At 37.2% G+C, this 21559-nt stretch overlaps 1 protein-coding gene across 3 annotated transcripts; it reads left to right on the top strand.

The window, feature by feature from the left end:
• LOC131431731 (1-acyl-sn-glycerol-3-phosphate acyltransferase alpha-like) lies at positions 1–21115 on the top strand. 3 transcript variants are annotated; one of them, XM_058597595.1, is made up of 6 exons: positions 1–709; positions 18808–18986; positions 19476–19609; positions 19689–19870; positions 19934–20099; positions 20157–21115. In XM_058597595.1, the coding sequence occupies exons 2-6, from the start codon at positions 18808–18810 to the stop codon at positions 20315–20317; spliced, it is 822 nt and encodes a 273-aa protein (XP_058453578.1). In that variant the 5' UTR covers positions 1–709; the 3' UTR covers positions 20318–21115. The 3 variants fall into 3 exon arrangements, with proteins under 3 accessions (XP_058453578.1, XP_058453576.1, XP_058453579.1); XM_058597593.1 differs by having other exon boundaries at positions 1–859; XM_058597596.1 differs by lacking the exon at positions 1–709 and adding an exon at positions 18643–18746.
• The last annotated feature ends 444 nt before the right edge of the window (positions 21116–21559 follow it).

The following is a 21559-nucleotide window of genomic DNA, read 5'->3' as shown; positions in this document are numbered from 1 at the left end:
GCCGTCACCGCAGTTTAGCGGCAGTCGGCGGTGAAACAAGTCACGGAAACTACGCGCGGTATTCCTAGTTCCCATTGGGAAACCGTCAGTTGCAACTGAGGGCTCTGCTCCTGTTGAATAATTAAAATTATTACACCGACCCTTTTGAAAATTGATTCGATTTAGAACATTCGGAAGCCACTGTTCTCCCTCGAGTTTCGCGTGTTAGCAATATCCTGATAGCCAGCCCACCTTTCGGAGTTCTTGAATCGTGTATTCAACAGTGTCTGTGTGTTGTTGGGTGGTTGGAAAGAGAGCCAGGAAGACCGAAGGAAAACTTCGCAAGCTTTCGCTCACCGGATAACTCCAACGGGAAAGCAGCGTGGCAAGTGCTGCTGGCACGTGCAGCATCTAGCGATTCGAGTGAGAGCTCGCAATTCTCGGTGTGGCATATGTTGGACGGTTTTAGTTCGATTTATTGTGCAATCTTTGGACGATTGCCGTGCGGAGTGCAGCGAGTGTCAAAGTGTCTGATCATAGTACGATCGAGAACCAGAGCGCTAAAAATAGTCACAGTCGTTTCGTTGGCACAGACGGGCGAAAAGGGGCAAACACAATCGAATTAAATGTGGAGACCAAATTAGGTCCAATTTAGTTGTGCCGCTTGTTGTACTGCTGCTGCTGCTGCTGTTGCTGCCTCCCGAGAAGTGGCACGAAACAGCTGGAAAAGGTAAATTGATAGCCCGGTGCTGGCGGTGGTGGTTTAGGGAAACGAGAAGGGTTCTCCGTACTTCTTCTCGATTGGACGCTGAGAATGTTATCAACCGAGGACAAACAACGCCGAGGCTAGCCGAAGCGAGATGAGATGAGAAGTGCCTGTGTATGTCTGTGTGTCGCTTGATTTGTTTTTATGTTTGTGAAAAGCTCAAACACTCCTGGCATGCTGTGATGTGGTTGTTTTTTTTTCCGGATGTGCTACCTGCTAAAAAAAATTAAATAAACAGCGATTCAATTATGTAAAAGCTATTCGATAATCATTACAAGAATTGGTTCTAAATTATGTGACAATGCTTGTACAAAGTTGTAATTCAATGCTAGCCAATGCCATCAAATTAACAAACCGGAACTACACGATTCGGCTTTTATTGTTTGTTAAATTAGCACCGTCAGGTCAAAATGCCGTGTGCAGTTATCAACGGCCTTCCTGGTTAAACCAAGCAGATTATCAGCTTTCAGCTTCTTTTTTTTGTTGAAATTTGTATCTCACCTGAAAATAAGTCGAAGTGATTCTTCGGGTTATCTAACTGAGGGCCGTTCAATGTTAATAGGAATTTAGAATTGGTTCCAGTATCTATATTACTGATATCGGATCTAAAGTGTTATTTTGTTAGTTGTCATGGTGAAATTGGTCAAATTTTGAATCAAATTCCAAACAGCCATGTGCGCCTACTTGTGACTAGACTGCTTGCTCCGATAATCGCAGTAAACAGGCCTAGTAACGGTCGTGACCTTCTATGGCAACCGTATCACTATCACGATGCAGCTCCGGGCAATTGCTGCAAGTTTTATCAATATTTATTGATTATCCCCTATTATTATTCGTTCGTCATGTATCATAACTGATTAATAACCGTCGTACGCAGTGTGGACAATATGACTTCTAGTTGTTTGTAATTGATTCAATCGTGTGCTTACGGTAAATGTTAACGAACCTTATGTTGACGTTTTTCATAACGAACCTCATACTCTAACCTTGAATGTAGCTAGGAAGTAAATAAATGTCGGTAATTCGTTGAATGTTTCGAATGTTTTCGATTAGGCTAATCGTACACATCAGTAAAACATACGCGTGCCTGAACGAATAGGATTAAAATAGGTACGATTACCTTGCGTAATCATACGCTAATCAACGATCGGAGTCGTTGATGAAGCACAGGCACGCAATCACTTTTCGGAGCTTGGCTGGTCATGGAAAAGTCGGGTGACGAGTCGGTGCTATCTGCATGACACTAATTCACCTCACAGAAAAAACCGGCGGTCATCGCTTCTGGTTGCGGAAGGATGTTTAAATCAGGGGTGGAAATAACCAAATTTTTTGATTCACAGTGAATAAAAATAATCAGTTTAATAACGATTTTGAAACTAATGATTTTTTAATGTGGAACACATTTTTGTTTTCTATATAGTGGTGCAAACTAGAAACTCAAGAAAAATACACGTAAAAATGTGGTCAGGTTTTGAACAATTACAGCTCAGTCAATTTTGTATCAATTATTAATATCATGTCACCATTTGATTGGAAATATTTCTACGTACTGATTTGAATGTTCATAGCCATGTATTTTTAATTGTATATCATTGAAATGTTGAATAATAACTAGCAGTGTCCTATTTTGTCAGCAAAAAATCTCCGGCATACCGGATTTCCCTGCCATAGTCGACGGTTTTGAAGGAGTAAGCGATATATCAAAGGGAAAGCAGCGCTCTGATTGGTCAATCGACGCAAAAGCGAAGCTGTTGGAAGTACGCGAATCTATAAATATAAGCAAAATTATAGCTAACGTTTCAGTCCTACACGTAGCTTGCTAGAAGTAGGTTGTTGCTAGACAGCAAGACAAAAAGTGCCATAAAACGATTTGAAGCTGATCTTGTGTCATGAAAGATTGGATGAAATCCCATGTTATGTCGTTTCGCCTATTGACATTGACAACTACCCCAGGGTAAATTTTGAGTCCATAAGATTAATTTCTTATTTATATAAGATGAACTCGATTGATAATGAGAAAAAGTTTATCGCATCAACCGAAATCGCAGAATGGTAGTAATGGTAGAGAAACGCTATAAAAATAACTACTTGCATACAAAACTTGAACACAAGCTTGGCGAAAAGAAGCTTAAATATCGATATCTGTATCGCAAGCATGTACAAAGTTATAATTGCATACATTTGGGCTATTGATGTAATTTCGTCGGCTAAAAAAGCAAATACAAATCATGACAAATATAGTCTATATTCTGGGTTCGGTTTTGGTTTTGGTTCATAATAAAGACTAAGCAGACTCTCGTGCATTTGCGGATTCAAAAGTGTGACGATTAATTGAAAATGTCGATCGTTAGAAATTTTGGTTGCCTTGTTCCACATCAATGGCTCGAACAACCCCATGGGGCTGATCCTTGTAGTTTTATGAGATAAATTTGGATTTTACTTGGAGTTTAAAAATGTCTTCATCGTTATCAGTGTCACTGTTTGATTCGAAATCAACATTTCAATAAAGTTAGGCTCGTTCTAATGCTACTTTGTGTTCATAAAACAGGTTTGAATTTCAAATGGTTGTCTCTGACGGTTCCGGTAATATAATGGTATAAGCGACATAAACGTCAAAACTGATTACCGCTCAATTTTCTCGGATATGGATTATCCGATATCAAAAATTTTAGGCTCGTTGGGTGAGTTTATTTCGACGGTCGCATCGAAATTCCATGTTTCGCGTTGTATTTGAAATTTATTCAGTAATACCGTTGTGATGGAGTAATATCATTAGCAAAACATGTCCAACCACAAAACGTGCTACGCAGCTGATTGATATCACCCTTTTTAGCTTGATTATCATACACAGAAGTAACAGGAATGCATGTTTTGCTACGGCAGCTCAAACGCACTATCCAAACGCGTAAAGTTTAAGAATTGAACTGCAGGACCTTTTACAAATGAGTATCGCATTTTTTAAAAATATATTCATTATTCTGTTTATATATTCGACATAGAAGTTAATTTGAAATGTGTGATATCAGTTTTGAAGATTTATAATCTTTTTGTATTCATTTATATGCCAGTTTTAAATTAGTTTGTGTAGTTTTCTGATCCGGAGAGGTGAATAACCATGAGCCTCATAATTCTGGAATTGCAGAATCGGAAGTTGGATCTGAATAAAATTCAATTCATAATAACTTTGTTTTGAGTCTGAAAAAAAACAGCGACCTAATACACATATTCAAGTGACAAGAATGAAACATTTATTTCCAAAGCTTTTTATCAAAAAATCTCTGTATGTGATACTGTTTGAAACATATCAGATTACTAAAAGTAAACGGCTGATAAGAGCCATTTTTAGTTGAAACCTCCTTAAGTAGTTTCGAATACGAAAACCGAATTAATACTTTATATGTCAAAAACGGACTTGAACTTTCCAGAACAGGAAACGTTTAAAGCCATTTTTGAGTGCAAGAACCGGGCAAAGAGTTCTCTGAATGGGATAACCGGATAAAATCATAGCCGGTACTTTCAGAGCAAATGCGTTGGTTTTGACATGGAAATTTTTCTTGCATGGAAATTTGTCTTCTCTCAGCGCAATAAAAAAACGCGTATACATAAGGTCTGCTGCTACTCTGTGCAATATACAGTTTTCAAAATTTAAAAATAATCGCAATTTTTGTTTTGTAACCCAATTTTTCAATTCACGATGTTCAGTTTTTTGATTCACAATTGGAAATCTTGATTCACATTTTCGTGCGCAAAATGAGCCTATTTCCACCTCTGGTTTAAATAGTGCGATATTGTTGTCGATAGTCGAGAATGTATTTTTTATGTAAGTGAGAACGTGTTGATAATGCTGTTTGAAGAGTGTTCTGTTAGATGCGATTCTGCTCTTTCCTTTGGTTAAGCTCTATTGTGAAACACTTCTTCGGAAACTACAGCTTTCCTCATGTTTAACAAATTTTCCACTTTCAAACAAAAACATTTTGTCTTCTTTTGAGCCCAAGAAGAGAACGAACCAATTTTCAACTCCCTCGACTTAAATGAGTCGTATTCCGGTAAACGTACTCTGCATGGGTAGCCTGACGCTAACAGAATTGGGTTATATAGCGGGTGGGGAAACATTTCTAATCCATCATTATCCAAATATTTTCTACGATGTATTAATTTTAGCTTAGTTTTCACTTATATCAGTATCGAATGAAACAAGGAGGATGGGTAATGTCAGAGACATAATGGGAAGATGTGAATACAAACAAAACTGACATGCCTCGTTCGCTCTTCCGAATATCAATAATGGTTTGTATTAGTTGATCGATTGTGTGAATTCAGCAACTTGTACTGTATCGCCTACAGAATTTGTACCTGCAGATCGTTCAGCATCCTTTAGAGAATGCAGAACGATTTGTTCCTTTATGTTGTGTGCTGTTTTCCCATTTCACCCACTTCACAATTCCCTTCCATGTTCCTTTTATCTTTCCCTTCCCATCACGAAATTGATGAGATGCAACGGCAAGACACAAATATCCACTTGAGCCAATTAATTCTGATTTCTGATCTCGCAAGAGAACACCTCTCACACAATCACCAATTGAATTCCACATTGTATTTGCCAGACTGACATTGTAAGCAACTTTTTTATCAAAGACGCAAAATATGACCGATCGTAGTCTTGATGAAAAAATACGGATTCGTCGGTGGTCCCATATTCTGAGCATACTCTCATCATCACCCGTTTCAAACGAATAAATTTAGATAGATTCAATGTTCGTTTGATGTTTTGGTCACTCGGAACCACACACAAAAAAAATTGATTTTACAGGTGACTTAATCTCTCATGCGATGTAATTCATAAATACCTAATTTGTCAAATGATGGAAAATCTCATTTGTAATGACTTAATGTTAGATTAGCATAAATTTTACAGGTTTCGACTGTAACTTCTATTCTGCTAGCAGGTGCGACTATATGCATTGAAATGCACCTTTTACCAACCAAGTAGATGTGTGCTTCTGTGGCTCAGTAAATTAACAGACGTACATTGTGATCCAATGATTCTGGGTTCAAGTCGCGCGGCGGTCGCAATCAGTATTCGTTTTTTTTATTTCAATTAGTTGCATGTCATGGAATGAGCAACTTTTGTTATGAGCAACTTTTGTGGTCAGATTTGACTTTGATCTCCGAAATCAACAGGTTATTTCATCATGTGCAAAACACTGGCAACGTACTGCTAGACCCGATAATGAATATAATTTTTTTTATATATTCAGCAATTCCATGAGAAACTGATATACGATCTCTAAGAATTTTCTAATATTTGGGGGAATCATTCTCCATCGAAAAATATTATACCCGTATTTTTTAGTTATGCCATTAGGGTGACCATTTCCTTCTTAGGGTGGATCAAAAAATCGGTTTTGCTAAATTTTGGATATGTTGTCAATAAATGCCTACAGTTTTTAGGAAAAATATGCGAATATTGTAAAATTTAAGTTTTGTGTTTGAAAACAGTCAATTGTATAACTTTTCAATGGTTTTCATGGTTTGCAACATTTATATTTTTTTTCTGAAAGCTGAAATTTCAAATTTTCGTAGTTTCCGTGTTTTTTTCGATTTTCTTTTAAAAGATGATGTTGCTGAAAAAACTTTTGAATCACTCGACCGATTCCACTAATTTGTAGTAACTATCAAATTTTTATTTCTCTTTGAAAGCTTAAACATTTTTACATAACAAATCCAATAATTAGCGGAGCGTTTTATGTTTGTTTTTGAGATAAAATTTTCTGCAATTTTCAAGTCTTCGTTGTTTGCGACCATTTTCCTCCATTTATATATTTCGATTATAATATGAACACATTCTTACCTCTTTTAGATTGTAAAACAGTCCTATTGGTCTACCTACCATGAAATTAGTTGACGTTCTAAAATACAAAACTCCAACTTTATAATATTCACATATTTTTCCCAAAAGCTGCAGACATTTTTTGTTAAAAAATCCACAAATCAGTGGTTCAAATGTTATAAATTTATTAACAATTTCGTTTTAATTAAAAATCGAAAAAAATACGAAAACTTTAAATTTTCAAAAAATTATAACTCAAGAACAAAATATAACGCATCGCTAATTTTTGGTAATGTTGTGTAAAATTGTTTCAGTTCTCAGAAAAAAATATAAAATGACATAATGTCCATTGGTCGCAAATCATGAAAACCGTTAAATATTTATACTATTGATTTTTTCGAACACAAAACTTCAATTTTACAATATTCGCTAAAATTTTCCTAAAAACTATTCCTAACGTTTATTAACAACATATCCCAAATTTAGCAGAACCGGCTGAGTGTTTCAAAAGTTATGGTTTTTAAAAAAGTTTTTTTTTTAAGAAAATCGAAAATAGTCGATTTTTTTATCCATTCTATCAAGGTCACCCTAGAGACAAAATTAAAAAAATTCTGGTGGGGACGGGTATAGCGTGATGGGTAAGTCGATGCCATTTCACGCAGCCCACCTGGGTTCGATTCTCAACCCCGCATATAGGGTCAGAAAATTTTTCTGGACCGAAGAGGCGAATGACCTTTAAAATTGAAACCTCTATAATCGAAAAAAAAAGAAAAATACGGGTCTAATATTTTTCGTTGGAGAACGAACATTTGTTTTGTGACAGACATTTTTTGCAACTAATGATAAATCATGACAATGTTTGTTTTGAATGCTAAACGTTGGTTTGAAGCTGTAAGAAATTATACTTATTGCGGTGCGATGCAAATTGGTCCTTACTCAGTCATACGTATCTTTTTTCCACTGAATTTTATTTGACTTTGAATTTCGCTCAAGTTGAAATAAATTCTGACCTTTTCTTCATTGAACGGGTTTTTCTAAATTTTCTGTGAAAATTTAGTTGATGCGTAAAATTTTTCGTTCCTCAAAAACCACCAATTCGAGAAAATATTTTTCTGTTAGTTTATAGAAAATCGCACAATCGAGAAGCTCTTCTAATTTCTACTTTTAATTTATGCTTCGCTTATTCCAACGTTTTTTATTTCTATCAGAATGGTTTAAAAATTTTGATCATCCGCCTCTCGGATCAGAAAAACTTTTTTAATCATATGTGCGGATAAGTAAATAGATCCGAGATAGGTACACAGAAAAAAATAATGAATTTTACAGGTGACAGAATTCTACAAACGATATAATTCACAACTACAAAATTTTTAAAATGACGCAATATTTCATTCACACAGAATTTTACATGCTCCGAGTGTAATTTGCACTCGGCTACCAAGTGCCGCTGTATGGATTTATATTTATCAATTATTCAATGAACAGAAAAGAGCTCTGCGGTCCAGTCGAGTAACCGATGTACTTGTGATCTGATGTTTCTCGGTTCAAGTCGCGCTGCTGCTATCGATTTTTTGTTTTTTATTTCATTCGAATTCAAGACATGTAATTTTCAAATCACACAATTTTCCATATTCTTGAATATAAATTTGTATGAAATACGACGCTCCATTTATGTGCATCTTATAAGATGTAAAATCACAAGATTTTTTTGAACTGTGTAGCGTCTTTTAGTAAAATCAGCTCGGGATTCACAATCAGTGAATGTGGTTTTCAAACGATTCTACATAGAAAGAAATTATGAATTTTACAGGTGACATAATTCTTCAAACGATACAATTCATAACTACTTAACTTCTCAAATGACACAATATTCCATTCGTATACAGAAATTTACTGGCTCCGAGTGTAATTTGCACTCGGCTAGCAAGTGAGACTGTATGAATTTATATGCACGATTTACCAGCCAAGCAGATATGTGCTTCTATGGCTCAGTCGACTAACTGGTGTGCTTTGTGATCTAATGCTTTTCGGTTCAAGTCGCGTTGTTGATGTCGATCTTTTGATTTTTATTCCTTTCGTTTTAAAGCCATGTAATTTTCAAACCACACAATTTTACATGTTCTTGAAAATAAATTTGTGTAAAATATGACGCTCCATTTGTGTGCATCTGATAAGATGTAAAATAACAAGAATTTTTCGAACTGTGTAAAGCTTGTTTCAGATAGAATTGGAACAAAGACAATTGCCTGTATTTCAGTTATTTATTATTGTATTCAAGATCTTTTTTTTTATACAAATGTAGCGTTTTCTTCATACTTTTAAGAAAAAATACGGATAAAATTATTCGTCACGGTTTTGAAGGAATTCTCGATTTTTTCCTGTAACACGGCTCAGTAGGCGGCGCACACCTTCTTCGTCCATCGTTTTAGCTATCTTATTCCACCAGGTCGTCATCTGATTGATGTCTTTGACAACGTTTCCCTTTGCCTTGAGTCTCCTCTTCATGATTGCCCAGTATTTCTCAATAGAGCGGAACTGGGGGCAGTTGGGTGGGTTAAGATTTTTCGGAACAAACTGGACCCCTTTCTCTGCATACCATTCTTGAACGATTTTGCTGTAATGACAGCTTGCCAAATCTGGCCAAAACATTACGGGATGGTCGTGGAATCGAATGAACGGCAAAATTTGTTTTTGGAGACACTCTTTTTGGTATAGTTCCGATGTCACTGTCTTATTTGTAACGAAAACTTCCGTTTTTTTGCCACAGCTGCAAATGCCCTGCCAAATCATAAACTTTCTTGCAAATTTGTCGGCAAAAACAAATTTAAATTTGGCTGGAACATCCCCCCGAGCCGTTGCCAAGTAAAATTTTTGACTTGGGATTTTCACGAAGTCAGCCTTGACATAGGTTTCATCGTCCATGAGAAGGCTTGGTCAGCACCTGGTCATATAGTTTCCGAGCACGAATTTTGACCACACTATTCAGTTTTATGATCCGATTTGGCTGTTTGCTAGCTCGATACGACTTTATTCTTTCCCGGAGTTGAGTTCTCCTCACGGTACTATGGGCAGCACCGAATTTTCTGGCCAAATCACGGTCCGACAGATTAGGTTTCCTCTTAATCGTCTTCAAAATCTTACCACGCAGTTTCCGGTCGACAGTTCCACTCCGAAGATTGGCTTGAGGCTTCCGAATCGTCGCCAATGTTTCCTTATACCGTTTGATAACACGCCATAAGGTATTTCTGGACAATTTCAGCTGTTTAGCTAGCCTAGATACAAACCACAATGGATTTTCCAAATGACTGTGCACAATTTTTTCACTTCTTTCGGCTTCCATGTTGATTGTTTACAAAGTACAGTCGATTTGCGGAATGTCAAAAATGATGACGCTCCATTTATGTGCATCTTATAAGATGTAAAATCACAAGATTTTTTTGAACTGTGTAGCGTCTTTTAGTAAAATCAGCTCGGGATTCACAATCAGTGAATGTGGTTTTCAAACGATTCTACATAGAAAGAAATTATGAATTTTACAGGTGACATAATTCTTCAAACGATACAATTCATAACTACTTAACTTCTCAAATGACACAATATTCCATTCGTATACAGAAATTTACTGGCTCCGAGTGTAATTTGCACTCGGCTAGCAAGTGAGACTGTATGAATTTATATGCACGATTTACCAGCCAAGCAGATATGTGCTTCTATGGCTCAGTCGACTAACTGGTGTGCTTTGTGATCTAATGCTTTTCGGTTCAAGTCGCGTTGTTGATGTCGATCTTTTGATTTTTATTCCTTTCGTTTTAAAGCCATGTAATTTTCAAACCACACAATTTTACATGTTCTTGAAAATAAATTTGTGTAAAATATGACGCTCCATTTGTGTGCATCTGATAAGATGTAAAATAACAAGAATTTTTCGAACTGTGTAAAGCTTGTTTCAGATAGAATTGGAACAAAGACAATTGCCTGTATTTCAGTTATTTATTATTGTATTCAAGATCTTTTTTTTTATACAAATGTAGCGTTTTCTTCATACTTTTAAGAAAAAATACGGATAAAATTATTCGTCACGGTTTTGAAGGAATTCTCGATTTTTTCCTGTAACACGGCTCAGTAGGCGGCGCACACCTTCTTCGTCCATCGTTTTAGCTATCTTATTCCACCAGGTCGTCATCTGATTGATGTCTTTGACAACGTTTCCCTTTGCCTTGAGTCTCCTCTTCATGATTGCCCAGTATTTCTCAATAGAGCGGAACTGGGGGCAGTTGGGTGGGTTAAGATTTTTCGGAACAAACTGGACCCCTTTCTCTGCATACCATTCTTGAACGATTTTGCTGTAATGACAGCTTGCCAAATCTGGCCAAAACATTACGGGATGGTCGTGGAATCGAATGAACGGCAAAATTTGTTTTTGGAGACACTCTTTTTGGTATAGTTCCGATGTCACTGTCTTATTTGTAACGAAAACTTCCGTTTTTTTGCCACAGCTGCAAATGCCCTGCCAAATCATAAACTTTCTTGCAAATTTGTCGGCAAAAACAAATTTAAATTTGGCTGGAACATCCCCCCGAGCCGTTGCCAAGTAAAATTTTTGACTTGGGATTTTCACGAAGTCAGCCTTGACATAGGTTTCATCGTCCATGAGAAGACTTGGTCAGCACCTGGTCATATAGTTTCCGAGCACGAATTTTGACCACACTATTCAGTTTTATGATCCGATTTGGCTGTTTGCTAGCTCGATACGACTTTATTCTTTCCCGGAGTTGAGTTCTCCTCACGGTACTATGGGCAGCACCGAATTTTCTGGCCAAATCACGGTCCGACAGATTAGGTTTCCTCTTAATCGTCTTCAAAATCTTACCACGCAGTTTCCGGTCGACAGTTCCACTCCGAAGATTGGCTTGAGGCTTCCGAATCGTCGCCAATGTTTCCTTATACCGTTTGATAACACGCCATAAGGTATTTCTGGACAATTTCAGCTGTTTAGCTAGCCTAGATACAAACCACAATGGATTTTCCAAATGACTGTGCACAATTTTTTCACTTCTTTCGGCTTCCATGTTGATTGTTTACAAAGTACAGTCGATTTGCGGAATGTCAAAAATGATACGCGAAGCTGACAAAATTCCCGACACGTGGGCGCCATGAACTTCCAAATCCGTCCACCAGGAGCGCCACAATAAAAGCGAAAGAGTGTTCCAATTCTAAATGACGCAAGCTTTATATAATACGTACATTACAAATTGTCACAAGCTCTGCAATATTCGGTAGATATTATATTTGCTCGTAAAAGCCATTTTGTCATTTTTCTCTCGCATTGAAAATAGCTTCAATTTAATTTTGGATTTCAAACAATTCTCTGTATTGGACATGAAATTAAAGTATTTAGTTTCGATAATAAAAATTCATAAAAAAGTCCTGAGCTTCTAACAAATAATCGAAAAAAAGTTCTCCATGGCAGTCATCGGAAAATATTATATTTCTACTAGTTTCAATAATGAAGCTTAGGTAGTGCACCTGTTAATGATGATGATGATGGTAGAATGTTGGATGAACAAATCCCGAAAAAAACATGTGGATCGATAACTGGAGCTGCGGATGTCAACCAAATTTCTGTATCATGTTTTATGAGTACCAACCTCCAAAGAATACCTGTCAAAATTTTATAATATTCTGATTTTTAGTAGGCGAGTGACAGTGATTTAAGTGACGCTGGATTAAAATCTATTTTGTGTATTTATTTATTATTGCTTTTTAGATAAAAAAGAAAAAAACCTCTTCCAAATACACCCTGGGCCGCCGAATGGGGAGAGGGAAATGGAGTCCGAGCCCGGACTTTTTCAGGTGGCTCGGAAATTCGAACATTTAAACTTGTTTTTTCATTCTTCATAACAAAACATAATTTTAAAAATCGAAACCAATTTGGCTTGCGAAACATTTTGTTAAAATAATGTATTTAAAATTCTCTTGTTACGAAATATTATTCAATTGTCATGTTTAGGGGCCCGTAATATTGCAATCCCCCCAGGTCCGAATTTTCTCTCGGCCCTGAATACACCTAATGGTGTGCTGATGCCTTCCTTTTATTATACAGTCTCATTAAATCATATTTTTTTATTAGAATAATATCAAATTTATTCAGATTGATTCGGGTAGTTAACAAACGTATCAATAATTATACATTAAAACTTGGATTTGTCGGTTATGTCACTTATACGATTATACCTCCGGAGCCGGAAACGATAGGTATTTTAGCTTCAAATTTTCAAATTTCAATTAACTGATAGAAGGTTTCAAATCAACCTAAGAAAAAATCTAAAATAATTAAAAAAAATCATTGCAAGGCTTGAAAAGAGCTATTTGGACTGCTGAACACTTCGGCTGATGTTTTAATCCACCTCAAAAATATTGCTCAGATTATTATAAATATTGCCAAAAGATTCATAAAAAAATTAGTTAAACCCTGAACAATAACTAGATATTTCAGTTCGCTCTCACATCTCATCCAAGTCAGTCGATAAAACAAAACCGCTTACATTCGGGACGAAAGAAACCAAGTACAGTATTGTGTAGTGAACAATAGAACGACCTTGAAAATGAGTGAACCAAAATTCGACCTTCGATACGAGAACTTGAAGGTTTGCTTAAGGAGCAAATGCATCTTGACATGAAACGTGTGCATTTACTTCAATGCAATAAGACAAATTATGTTGTTTACATCCAGTTTTATAAAGAGTTGGATGCAATTAAATTCGCAGAAGACAATAATAATGTGCATTATGTGGAGCACGAGAACATAAAGTACAACATTCCAGTATATATGGAAGATAGTGCTATAGAAGTGCGTGTGCATGATCTTCCCTCAAGCGTCATCGATCCTTATATTCGCAAAACTATGTCCCAATACGGAGAGATTCTCTCTATCGAAAAAGAAAAGTGGAAGAACTTTTTCCCCGGTATTCTAAATGGCGTACGTTTGTTACGAATGCGCTTGAAAAGGCCTATACCTTCTTATGTAACTTTCGATCAGGATACAAGAATCCTGTGCAAATCACTTGTTACCTATGACAATCAGATGGCCACATGTCAATATTGCCAAAAAGCTGTTCACTACGGTAAGCCATGTGATAAACTGGACAAGGAGACAACTACACCAAAGGACAACGGTGCTTCCTTCACACCAACCACAAGCAACCCCAGTACACCTGTGACAGTGACCAACAACAGTGAAGCATCCCCTTCAACGAATCCATCCAACGTAACCCCTATAGAACAAAGTACACCAGCTGCAGTTAACAGCTTACCATCCAACCAACCAGCAACTGCAAACAATGTACAACAAGGCGCATCTACAGCAACTAGCAACGAAATCAACAACAACAACAACACCACGGCGATGGAGGACGAGACGAACCAAACTGCCCCTCAATCCTCGCAGGAGGGAAATGGAAAAAGGGTGACAACGAGATCTAATACAAAAAAAATTATCTAAAAACTCAGCTCAATCTGCCACGTAAAGCTTGTACGCAAATAGGCCTGAATAAAAATATCTTTTATAAAAAAAACTAGATATTTGTAATTGTCTTCCCTTTTCGCATCGTAATTCGAAATGCCCTTTTGAAATTTAAAACACACTTTTCGGATGCCAAGAAAAAAAAACAACAGCGACCATAAAATCTTGCATTTAAGCTCAAGTTTGTGAAACCGGACCGGACCGGAACCGGACGTCGGATCGGAATAAAATTCAATAGTGTTCTCTGGGAAAGTATGACCTTTCATTTGAATATCGGTCCAGCCATTGTTGAAGAAATCAAGTGCCTATTTTTGTCACATACACACAGGCATTTTACCATCATCTTCGAAATGATTCTAATGGTATATAAAACACGGTTCAAAAGCCGCTTTTTACAGTGATTGTATATTGTCCTCTCGCAATTGCATGAATTGGGCTTCGAATTGCTACCGCGCCCACCATATTCACTGGATATGGCCCCCAGCAAGTACTACCGATTTGAAGATCTGACATAATGCTCCAAGGAAGAAGATTTTACTTCAACGGGGAAACCAACGCTGAAGTAAACGCTTATTTCGAGCCAACAGATTAAGTATTGGAATATTAGAGAAGCAGTGGAGTGCCAGGTGTCACATACCATTATTCCTTGAAATTGAACAATGCTTCTAGTTTGGAAAGTTTAGTTGATGATCAAGGTATACTGGTCTCCGATTTTCCCTCCAGAAGCACTGGAAGCAGTAGTCAGAAAAACTCTGGCAAGAAACTCACATCGGTTTTCTAGAAATTGCATTTTAATGAAAGCTTTTATTGTTCTAAAGACAGACTGCTTTAGAATTTTATCGCGATCCGACTTTCCGTACCTGAATTACAGACAATACAGAAGGGAGGTGAATTCTAGATGAAATCTTTTAAACTGGTCTCAAAACTATTCCAATTTGTAACTTGTGTTAGTTAGATGAATCTTACGGTAGGAGAATTTTTTTAAGGGAGAAAGTGCGGCTCTTTACATGAATCCTTCCATTCATTCATCATAACATCATTACATGGAAATAGCAGAGAAAAAATAGCAGAGTAGAAGACGTTAAAACGCTCTTCTGATTCGAAATTTTGCTACAATAATTATTGGAATTGTATTTTCACCCAACGGAAAAACATTCTAACCCACTGTACTGCACCTTGCTCTTATTATTGTGGTAAAATTCAAATCACTGATAGCGATTGAACGAGTTTAGTGGTCCGATAACGATAGCTTATCGGCTAATCGGGGCTGGGATTTTGGATCCGTAGAAACGTGAGAGCTTTCTCGAGCGGATTCTTATCAGCAGCTTACGAACCAATTTCGTACTCGCCGGGTAGTGAAAAGTTACATAAATGTTTCGCAGTTGCATGTTGCATACGTATGTGAATTGTTTAGACGATTCCGTACGGATTGTAATGATTGTGACTCCACTGAGTATAACCAATATGGTATACCTATTTACTTCTCGGGTTCTAATGATGCATTGTTAAACCAGTAAGTAGCACTTAAGTTTGCATAAATTGAAATTTGAAGTAATTTCGGACGCTATTATTTCAGAAGATAATCATTCTTAAACTTGTTTGTTTATGTTTATCGTTGCTGTATTAAACTGCAACAATCAGTCTAAATATCACCGGCACTAGCACAAAAGATGAAAAATGAACACAAACACCCACGAATCTACAAATATCAATACAGCTAGTAGTATATTCATGGTGGCTTAACCATTCTAGATTATTGTTTAACTAACATTTCGCTTGTGATCTTGATTATCAGATAAAAACTGTTTGTTTATTTATTTTTTTTATTTGCTAGTTTTATAGAAAACTAGTTAAAGAACATTGTCACTCTGACAGTGTATCATGACAGTGTACCGCACGATGCAAAATGTGTCCTTGAAAATTTGTCGAAGTATTCCGTATTATAATTTGTATTTGGTTAGAGTTCGACTGGTAGAGCTGTCAAATTTTGTCTGCTGACTCATGGGTTACTATGATTGATGCTGCATGGGTAGTTTTGTCAGTGCGGGTGAAGGTAAACCCATGAAAAAGCTGAAATTTTCGTCCATTTTTTTAATGTAAACGTTACTGCTGTTATAGCGTCGCGAAAACTCGAAGCGAATGCAATTATTTCCATTTTACCTTAAAAGATAACCTATCGAACAGAGACAGCAGCTCTTACTCTAACTAATGGTTTTCGTATATGAGATGACTACTGGAGCTGATATGACTATCGGGGCAGCTGTACCATACTATTACCAAAGATAAACTCAAGATTACAATGTCCCATACGATTCATTAAAAAATGTTGGGTCCAGTAATCGAGAACCAGCTGGTTAAAAAATAATGTAATTTTATTGACCCTCCGTTAATAAGCGTCGACTAGTTCCGATAAAATGCCATGGAAACAATACAAGTTAGAAAGGAAGCAAATATATTTTTACATTCAGCACATAATGATTTCTTGCCACAACTGACTTTAATGTTGCATGGATGAGGCAATAACAAACTAAATAAATTCTAGGCAATGCTTATAGGTCGTTTTTACTTTCTTACTGTAAGAATCACTGGATATAAGGCAAAATTGCTCAATACCGTTCTTACTGTAACTTGATATTTTTCCAAACATAAACAGTCATTGCCATAGTTACGACGCATCTAGAGAACAGACGCGTATTGTTTTGCTTCAAAAGACTGAAACTGACAGTGAACCGAGCTCATCGAGTGGTCATATTCGAATAATACATAAGAAATCGCAGACTACTTATCTTGAGTTTATCTTTGCTATTAGTAGACTAACATAACACTATCTTCGTAGCAAATTGTCTAAATAGTGGCTAGTGGAAATGGATTTATTGTTAATCAAAATATTCCCCTAGATGATCAATACGCTTCTTGAGGTACCTCCAAAACATGGTTTTTGAACGCTTCAACAGCTTCTTTAGGAGTATTGAATCGCTCTCTACGCAGTTTCTTCCTTGCGGAAGGGAACAAATAGAAATTGTTAGGAGCCAAGCCAGGACTATACGGCGGTTGGTCCATCAATTCAACGTTTTGGGTACTCAAATATTCGGTTGTTTGAGCCGATGTATGAGAGCTTGCATAATCGCGATTTTGCGCCTTGCATTTGTTTTTCTTATTTCATGAAAAACTTCTGGAAAACAAAAGGTAGTATACCAAGCAGAATTGACGGTCTTATGATCCTCTAAAGTAACGATAGCGATATGTCCGTTTATACCGAAAAAACAAGCCACCATTTTCTTTGAAGCACATCGATTGAATTTTTCTAGCTTTTCTTTGCACCAATCGACACGAGTCTTTTTTTTCTACGATTGTCAAATTATGTGGGATCCAACGTGAATAAATTTTTTGCACAGCTAAATGTTCATGCAACATAACATATAATCTTGTCACACTAATGCCGAAGCCGGGCTCCATTTTACGGTTCGTCACATAGCGATCTTGCATTATCACATTTTTCCCAACATCGATGTTTTCTGGAAAAACAACTTATTTTGGACGACCTACTTTGAATTCATCGGTAACGGAACAACGATCACGATTTAATTCGTTATACCATTTTTTTTTACAGTCGCATAGCATGATGCTATATTGCCAAAACTCGAACTAAGTTGATTGAAGCACTTTTGTCTTGATAATCCCCGATGAAAATCGTAATAAATCATTGCCCGAATATGTTCACAAATCAATTCCATTTTTTTGCTGAGGTAAAATTTTCAACTCACTGTAAACAAAACAAATAGCGCTCAAATGACAGAATATTTTGAAGATGGTTAAAAGTGTCAAACTTTACTATGGAAACGTTTAATCCACCGGGCAACACTTATGTCGTTTTCGCTTGATGCCAAACCTAACCCAGTTTCCACCCTAACTGCTGTCAAACCGTTTGTTTGAAGTAAGTTTCAACATTGTTGAACTGAAAATCGAGTCAGTTTCGAATATCAGGTTTGCTCAGATCCCCGTCGCTAAGTGCGAAATCAACACAGTTTCGTTAAAAGTGTTTGTTTGATGACACTACCCTGGGTCAGTATCAGTTTTCTCAAGCGAAAACGACATTAGTGTTGCCATAAGTAACAACCTACGTATGAAGATGTCAAACATCGTAAACGATTGCTGTGATGGAGATGGACTGGTTGCTGATGGTCGCGGAATGTGGAGACACGTGGTAACTAACCCAGGATAGTTTCGCAACGGTAGTGTGAGCAAATCCGATATAAGAATCAGGTTTGAAACTGGCTCGAATTCGTTTCAATGACGTTGAAACTAAGTTCGAAACTGGCTTCAAGTAAACGGTTTGACAGTAGCTAGGGTAGAAACTGGGTTAGGTCTGGCATCAAGCGAAACCGAAATAAGAATCTCAAAAGGATCACTTAGGTCGGAATCGTAGCCAGTATCCGAAATTTGAATCTACTGTCGTTTTCGCTTGAGAAAACTGAAATTAATCCAGGGTAGTTTCATCAAAACGACATACCTAATGTCTGCAGTACTAACAGAATTTCTAAACAAACAAGCAGTAGGCTGCGCCTTTGTTTTGTTATGACTAATATTTGTTTGTGCGTGTAGAATTTCAATCATTTTTGAAGAGTTTATATTTTTACATTTGAGTTCCCGTAACAAGCTTCAACAATAACCAAGCATCGCTAAGCTATTTTCCGATTTATGACTTTCCAGATGACCACGACCAACAGCGAGCTGCTGGGGCTTGCCTTCATGGCATTTTTCATAATCACGTTTTCATCCACCGCCCGCTACTATGTGAAGTTCCTGTGTTTCATCGTCCTGTCGATGGTGTGTGCCGTCGGACCGATTCCCTTCATGTTGCTGCGGCCTCGAGACTATCGGAATGCCTTGTAAGTACACCGGTGCCAATGAAACTCAACTCAATTCAACTCCATTCAACCAAAATGACTTCATTCGATACAATCCGGGAAAGAATTTCACAGCAATAGAAGGCAATCAATTCGGCTTATCACGCTTTTATTTTCTTCCTGCATTCATGGGTGGGTTGGTAATTTGATTGAGCCGAGATAATTAAAGCCATTTATTTCCAATGTTTACCAGCGAACGAACTGAGAAGCAACAGTTCCCACTTTGCTACGTCGATTGTTCATTGTTCCGAATTGGTTCGGAAAATGTTTGCCATAAATAATTGACCACGCGTCCTTCGGTCAACGTCCTCCCACCGCAAAACGGTTCAGTTTTCCCTGTGTCCTGTAGTTCCGTTCGTCGTGTGCGTGTCGAAACTATCAAGCCATGAATTATCGGATTTATAAGCAATGACAGTTTTATGAGCTTTCTTACACCAGTGTTCATATTTTGTTTGTGTTTTTTGTTTGTAGACTCCCCGCTTATCTCTGTACAAAGTTTGGGGCAATGCTCGGAGTGTCGTTCGAAGTCCGTGGAAAGGAAAACATTCACCGACAGCATGGTGGAGTGGTGCTAATGAATCACCAAAGTGCGTTGGATCTCATCGGTGAGTAGTTCGGCTACAGCCGGGTGGGGGATTTAGTTTCCACAATGCTTATCTTGATTGTTCAAATTCAAATATTCAGTGCTGGCCTACTTGTGGCCCATAATCGGCCGGGCGACGGTCGTGGCGAAACGGGAAGTGCTGTACATGATCCCATTCGGAACGGCAAGCTGGCTGTGGGGTACGCTTTTCATCGATCGCAATAACCGAAAGTCAGCGAAAAATATAATCAATAAAGAGTCGAAAGCTATCAACGAGAAGCAGGTATGTGAGGTTGGTATTTAGAATTAAAATATGCTTCTAATCGAGCTTTTTTTTTATTTCCAGGCAAAAATCCTGTTTTTCCCCGAAGGAACTCGAGGCGGTGGAGACAACTTGTTGCCGTTCAAAAAAGGATCGTTTCACGTTGCCATCGAATCGCAAGGCTTCATTCAACCGGTGGTGATTTCCAAGTATCATTTTCTCAATTCGAAGGCGAAAATTTTCAATCGAGGTAAAATCAGACAGGTCAACTTTGATCGAAATAAATACCGATGCCATTTGCTTTTAGGAAAGAACATCATAAAAATTCTACCGGAAATATCCTGTGCTGGTATGACCAAGGACGACATGCAGCCTCTAATGGATCGGGTCTATCAGCTGATGCAGACCGAGTACGAAGCTCTCAGTGATGAATCGCTGGCGATTAATAATCTTAGCAAAAGCCTCTAAGGGTACTGGGGATGTGAAATTAAAAGCAACAAATCAACACTTGAATGGCATTCATTATTTGGCTTGGGTTTGAATATTTGCTCCCTTATGGTCTGTACATTTGCAAAGTTAATGAGTGCAAATAAAAATGCTTTCCATCGTTTGCGCTTCTATCAAAAGCAGAACCGAGTTTATTGAAAAGAGCTCGTTCACAAATTAAAATTACCAGCACAAAAGCGACTGAGAGAGACTGTTGAAGTAATTAATCTTCCTCGCCCACCAAAAAATTATAACGAAAACAAGAAAGGCCAGCGCGTCCGGAAATTTTCTCCTGAATGTTAATGAGTTATCAGATTAAAGAAATGGGATATACTTTTTTTTAGCTGTCGTAATTAGGGTTTAGTTGAAGAATGCTCGGTTTTGCAACTGAGTTTGGAGAGAAAAAAATATATTGAACACAAAGCTAACGTGTCTTAAGCGAACAATAAAAGAATTATTTATGTACGAGAGTTTGAATTGTTTTAACAGAAAAAGAAATCTGCATAGAAAACAAACCAATAAACAACGTGAAGTTTGAGTGAGACTAGAGATTGATTGGTTAACGAAGACGATTTGGTTAACGAAGACCTCAGTGTTGGATAACAATTTGTTTCAAGGGGACAGCTTTTATGTAAATAGACAAATGAAGCAGCTGAAGTAGTCATAGTTAATAAAATGAAAAGCTTTAGAGTGTGGAGATTTTATAATGAGAATATTATATGCTTTTGTGATATAAAATGAATAACAACCGAATCATGCAAATATATTTTAATCTACGATCGTAACCGTCTTCACTATGCTTCGAAAAGTCAACCCGATGTAAGGATCAACCATATTCTTTTTTCATTTGAATTTTGCATTTTTTGGAGGAACAGGTTAAATTTTTATCCGGTTTTGGCAACCAACTTTTTTGTCTGTTTCTTGCAAAAAAAGATATTTTCAGATGAGTTTGTCAATGCAAAGTTTTTGCAAACATAAATACTAATACAAACTAGCTTCAGCCGTTCAATTGTAACAACAGAATCTTGTATTTTTCAAATAATTTCTTTAGTGCAGATCGAAAGTTGGTGGTTTCAGTCATTATTATGTGTAAAGACTTAGAGGGAAGCATTGTCGATAGTAGCCGTTATTGTCGATAGAGAAACTAAACAAAAATAAATTGTCTTTTCTACACACTTAAATTTTATTGCCGAATCGAGACGAAATAATTGCCGAGATTCGCAC

This window comes from Malaya genurostris, chromosome 2 (assembly GCF_030247185.1).
Source record: "Malaya genurostris strain Urasoe2022 chromosome 2, Malgen_1.1, whole genome shotgun sequence".
NCBI classification, from domain to species: domain Eukaryota; kingdom Metazoa; phylum Arthropoda; class Insecta; order Diptera; family Culicidae; genus Malaya; species Malaya genurostris.
The sequence above is the reverse complement of the archived record's forward strand: the minus strand, read 5'-3'. Positions and strand labels throughout refer to the sequence as shown.

Bases quoted from the DNA above. Each gene is read 5' to 3' on its own strand.
- LOC131431731 (XM_058597593.1), top strand. The intron at 18,987-19,475 runs GTAAGTACACCG...TTTTGTTTGTAG, and splicing joins CGAGACTATCGGAATGCCTT to ACTCCCCGCTTATCTCTGTA. The intron at 19,871-19,933 runs GTATGTGAGGTT...TTTTATTTCCAG, and splicing joins AAGCTATCAACGAGAAGCAG to GCAAAAATCCTGTTTTTCCC.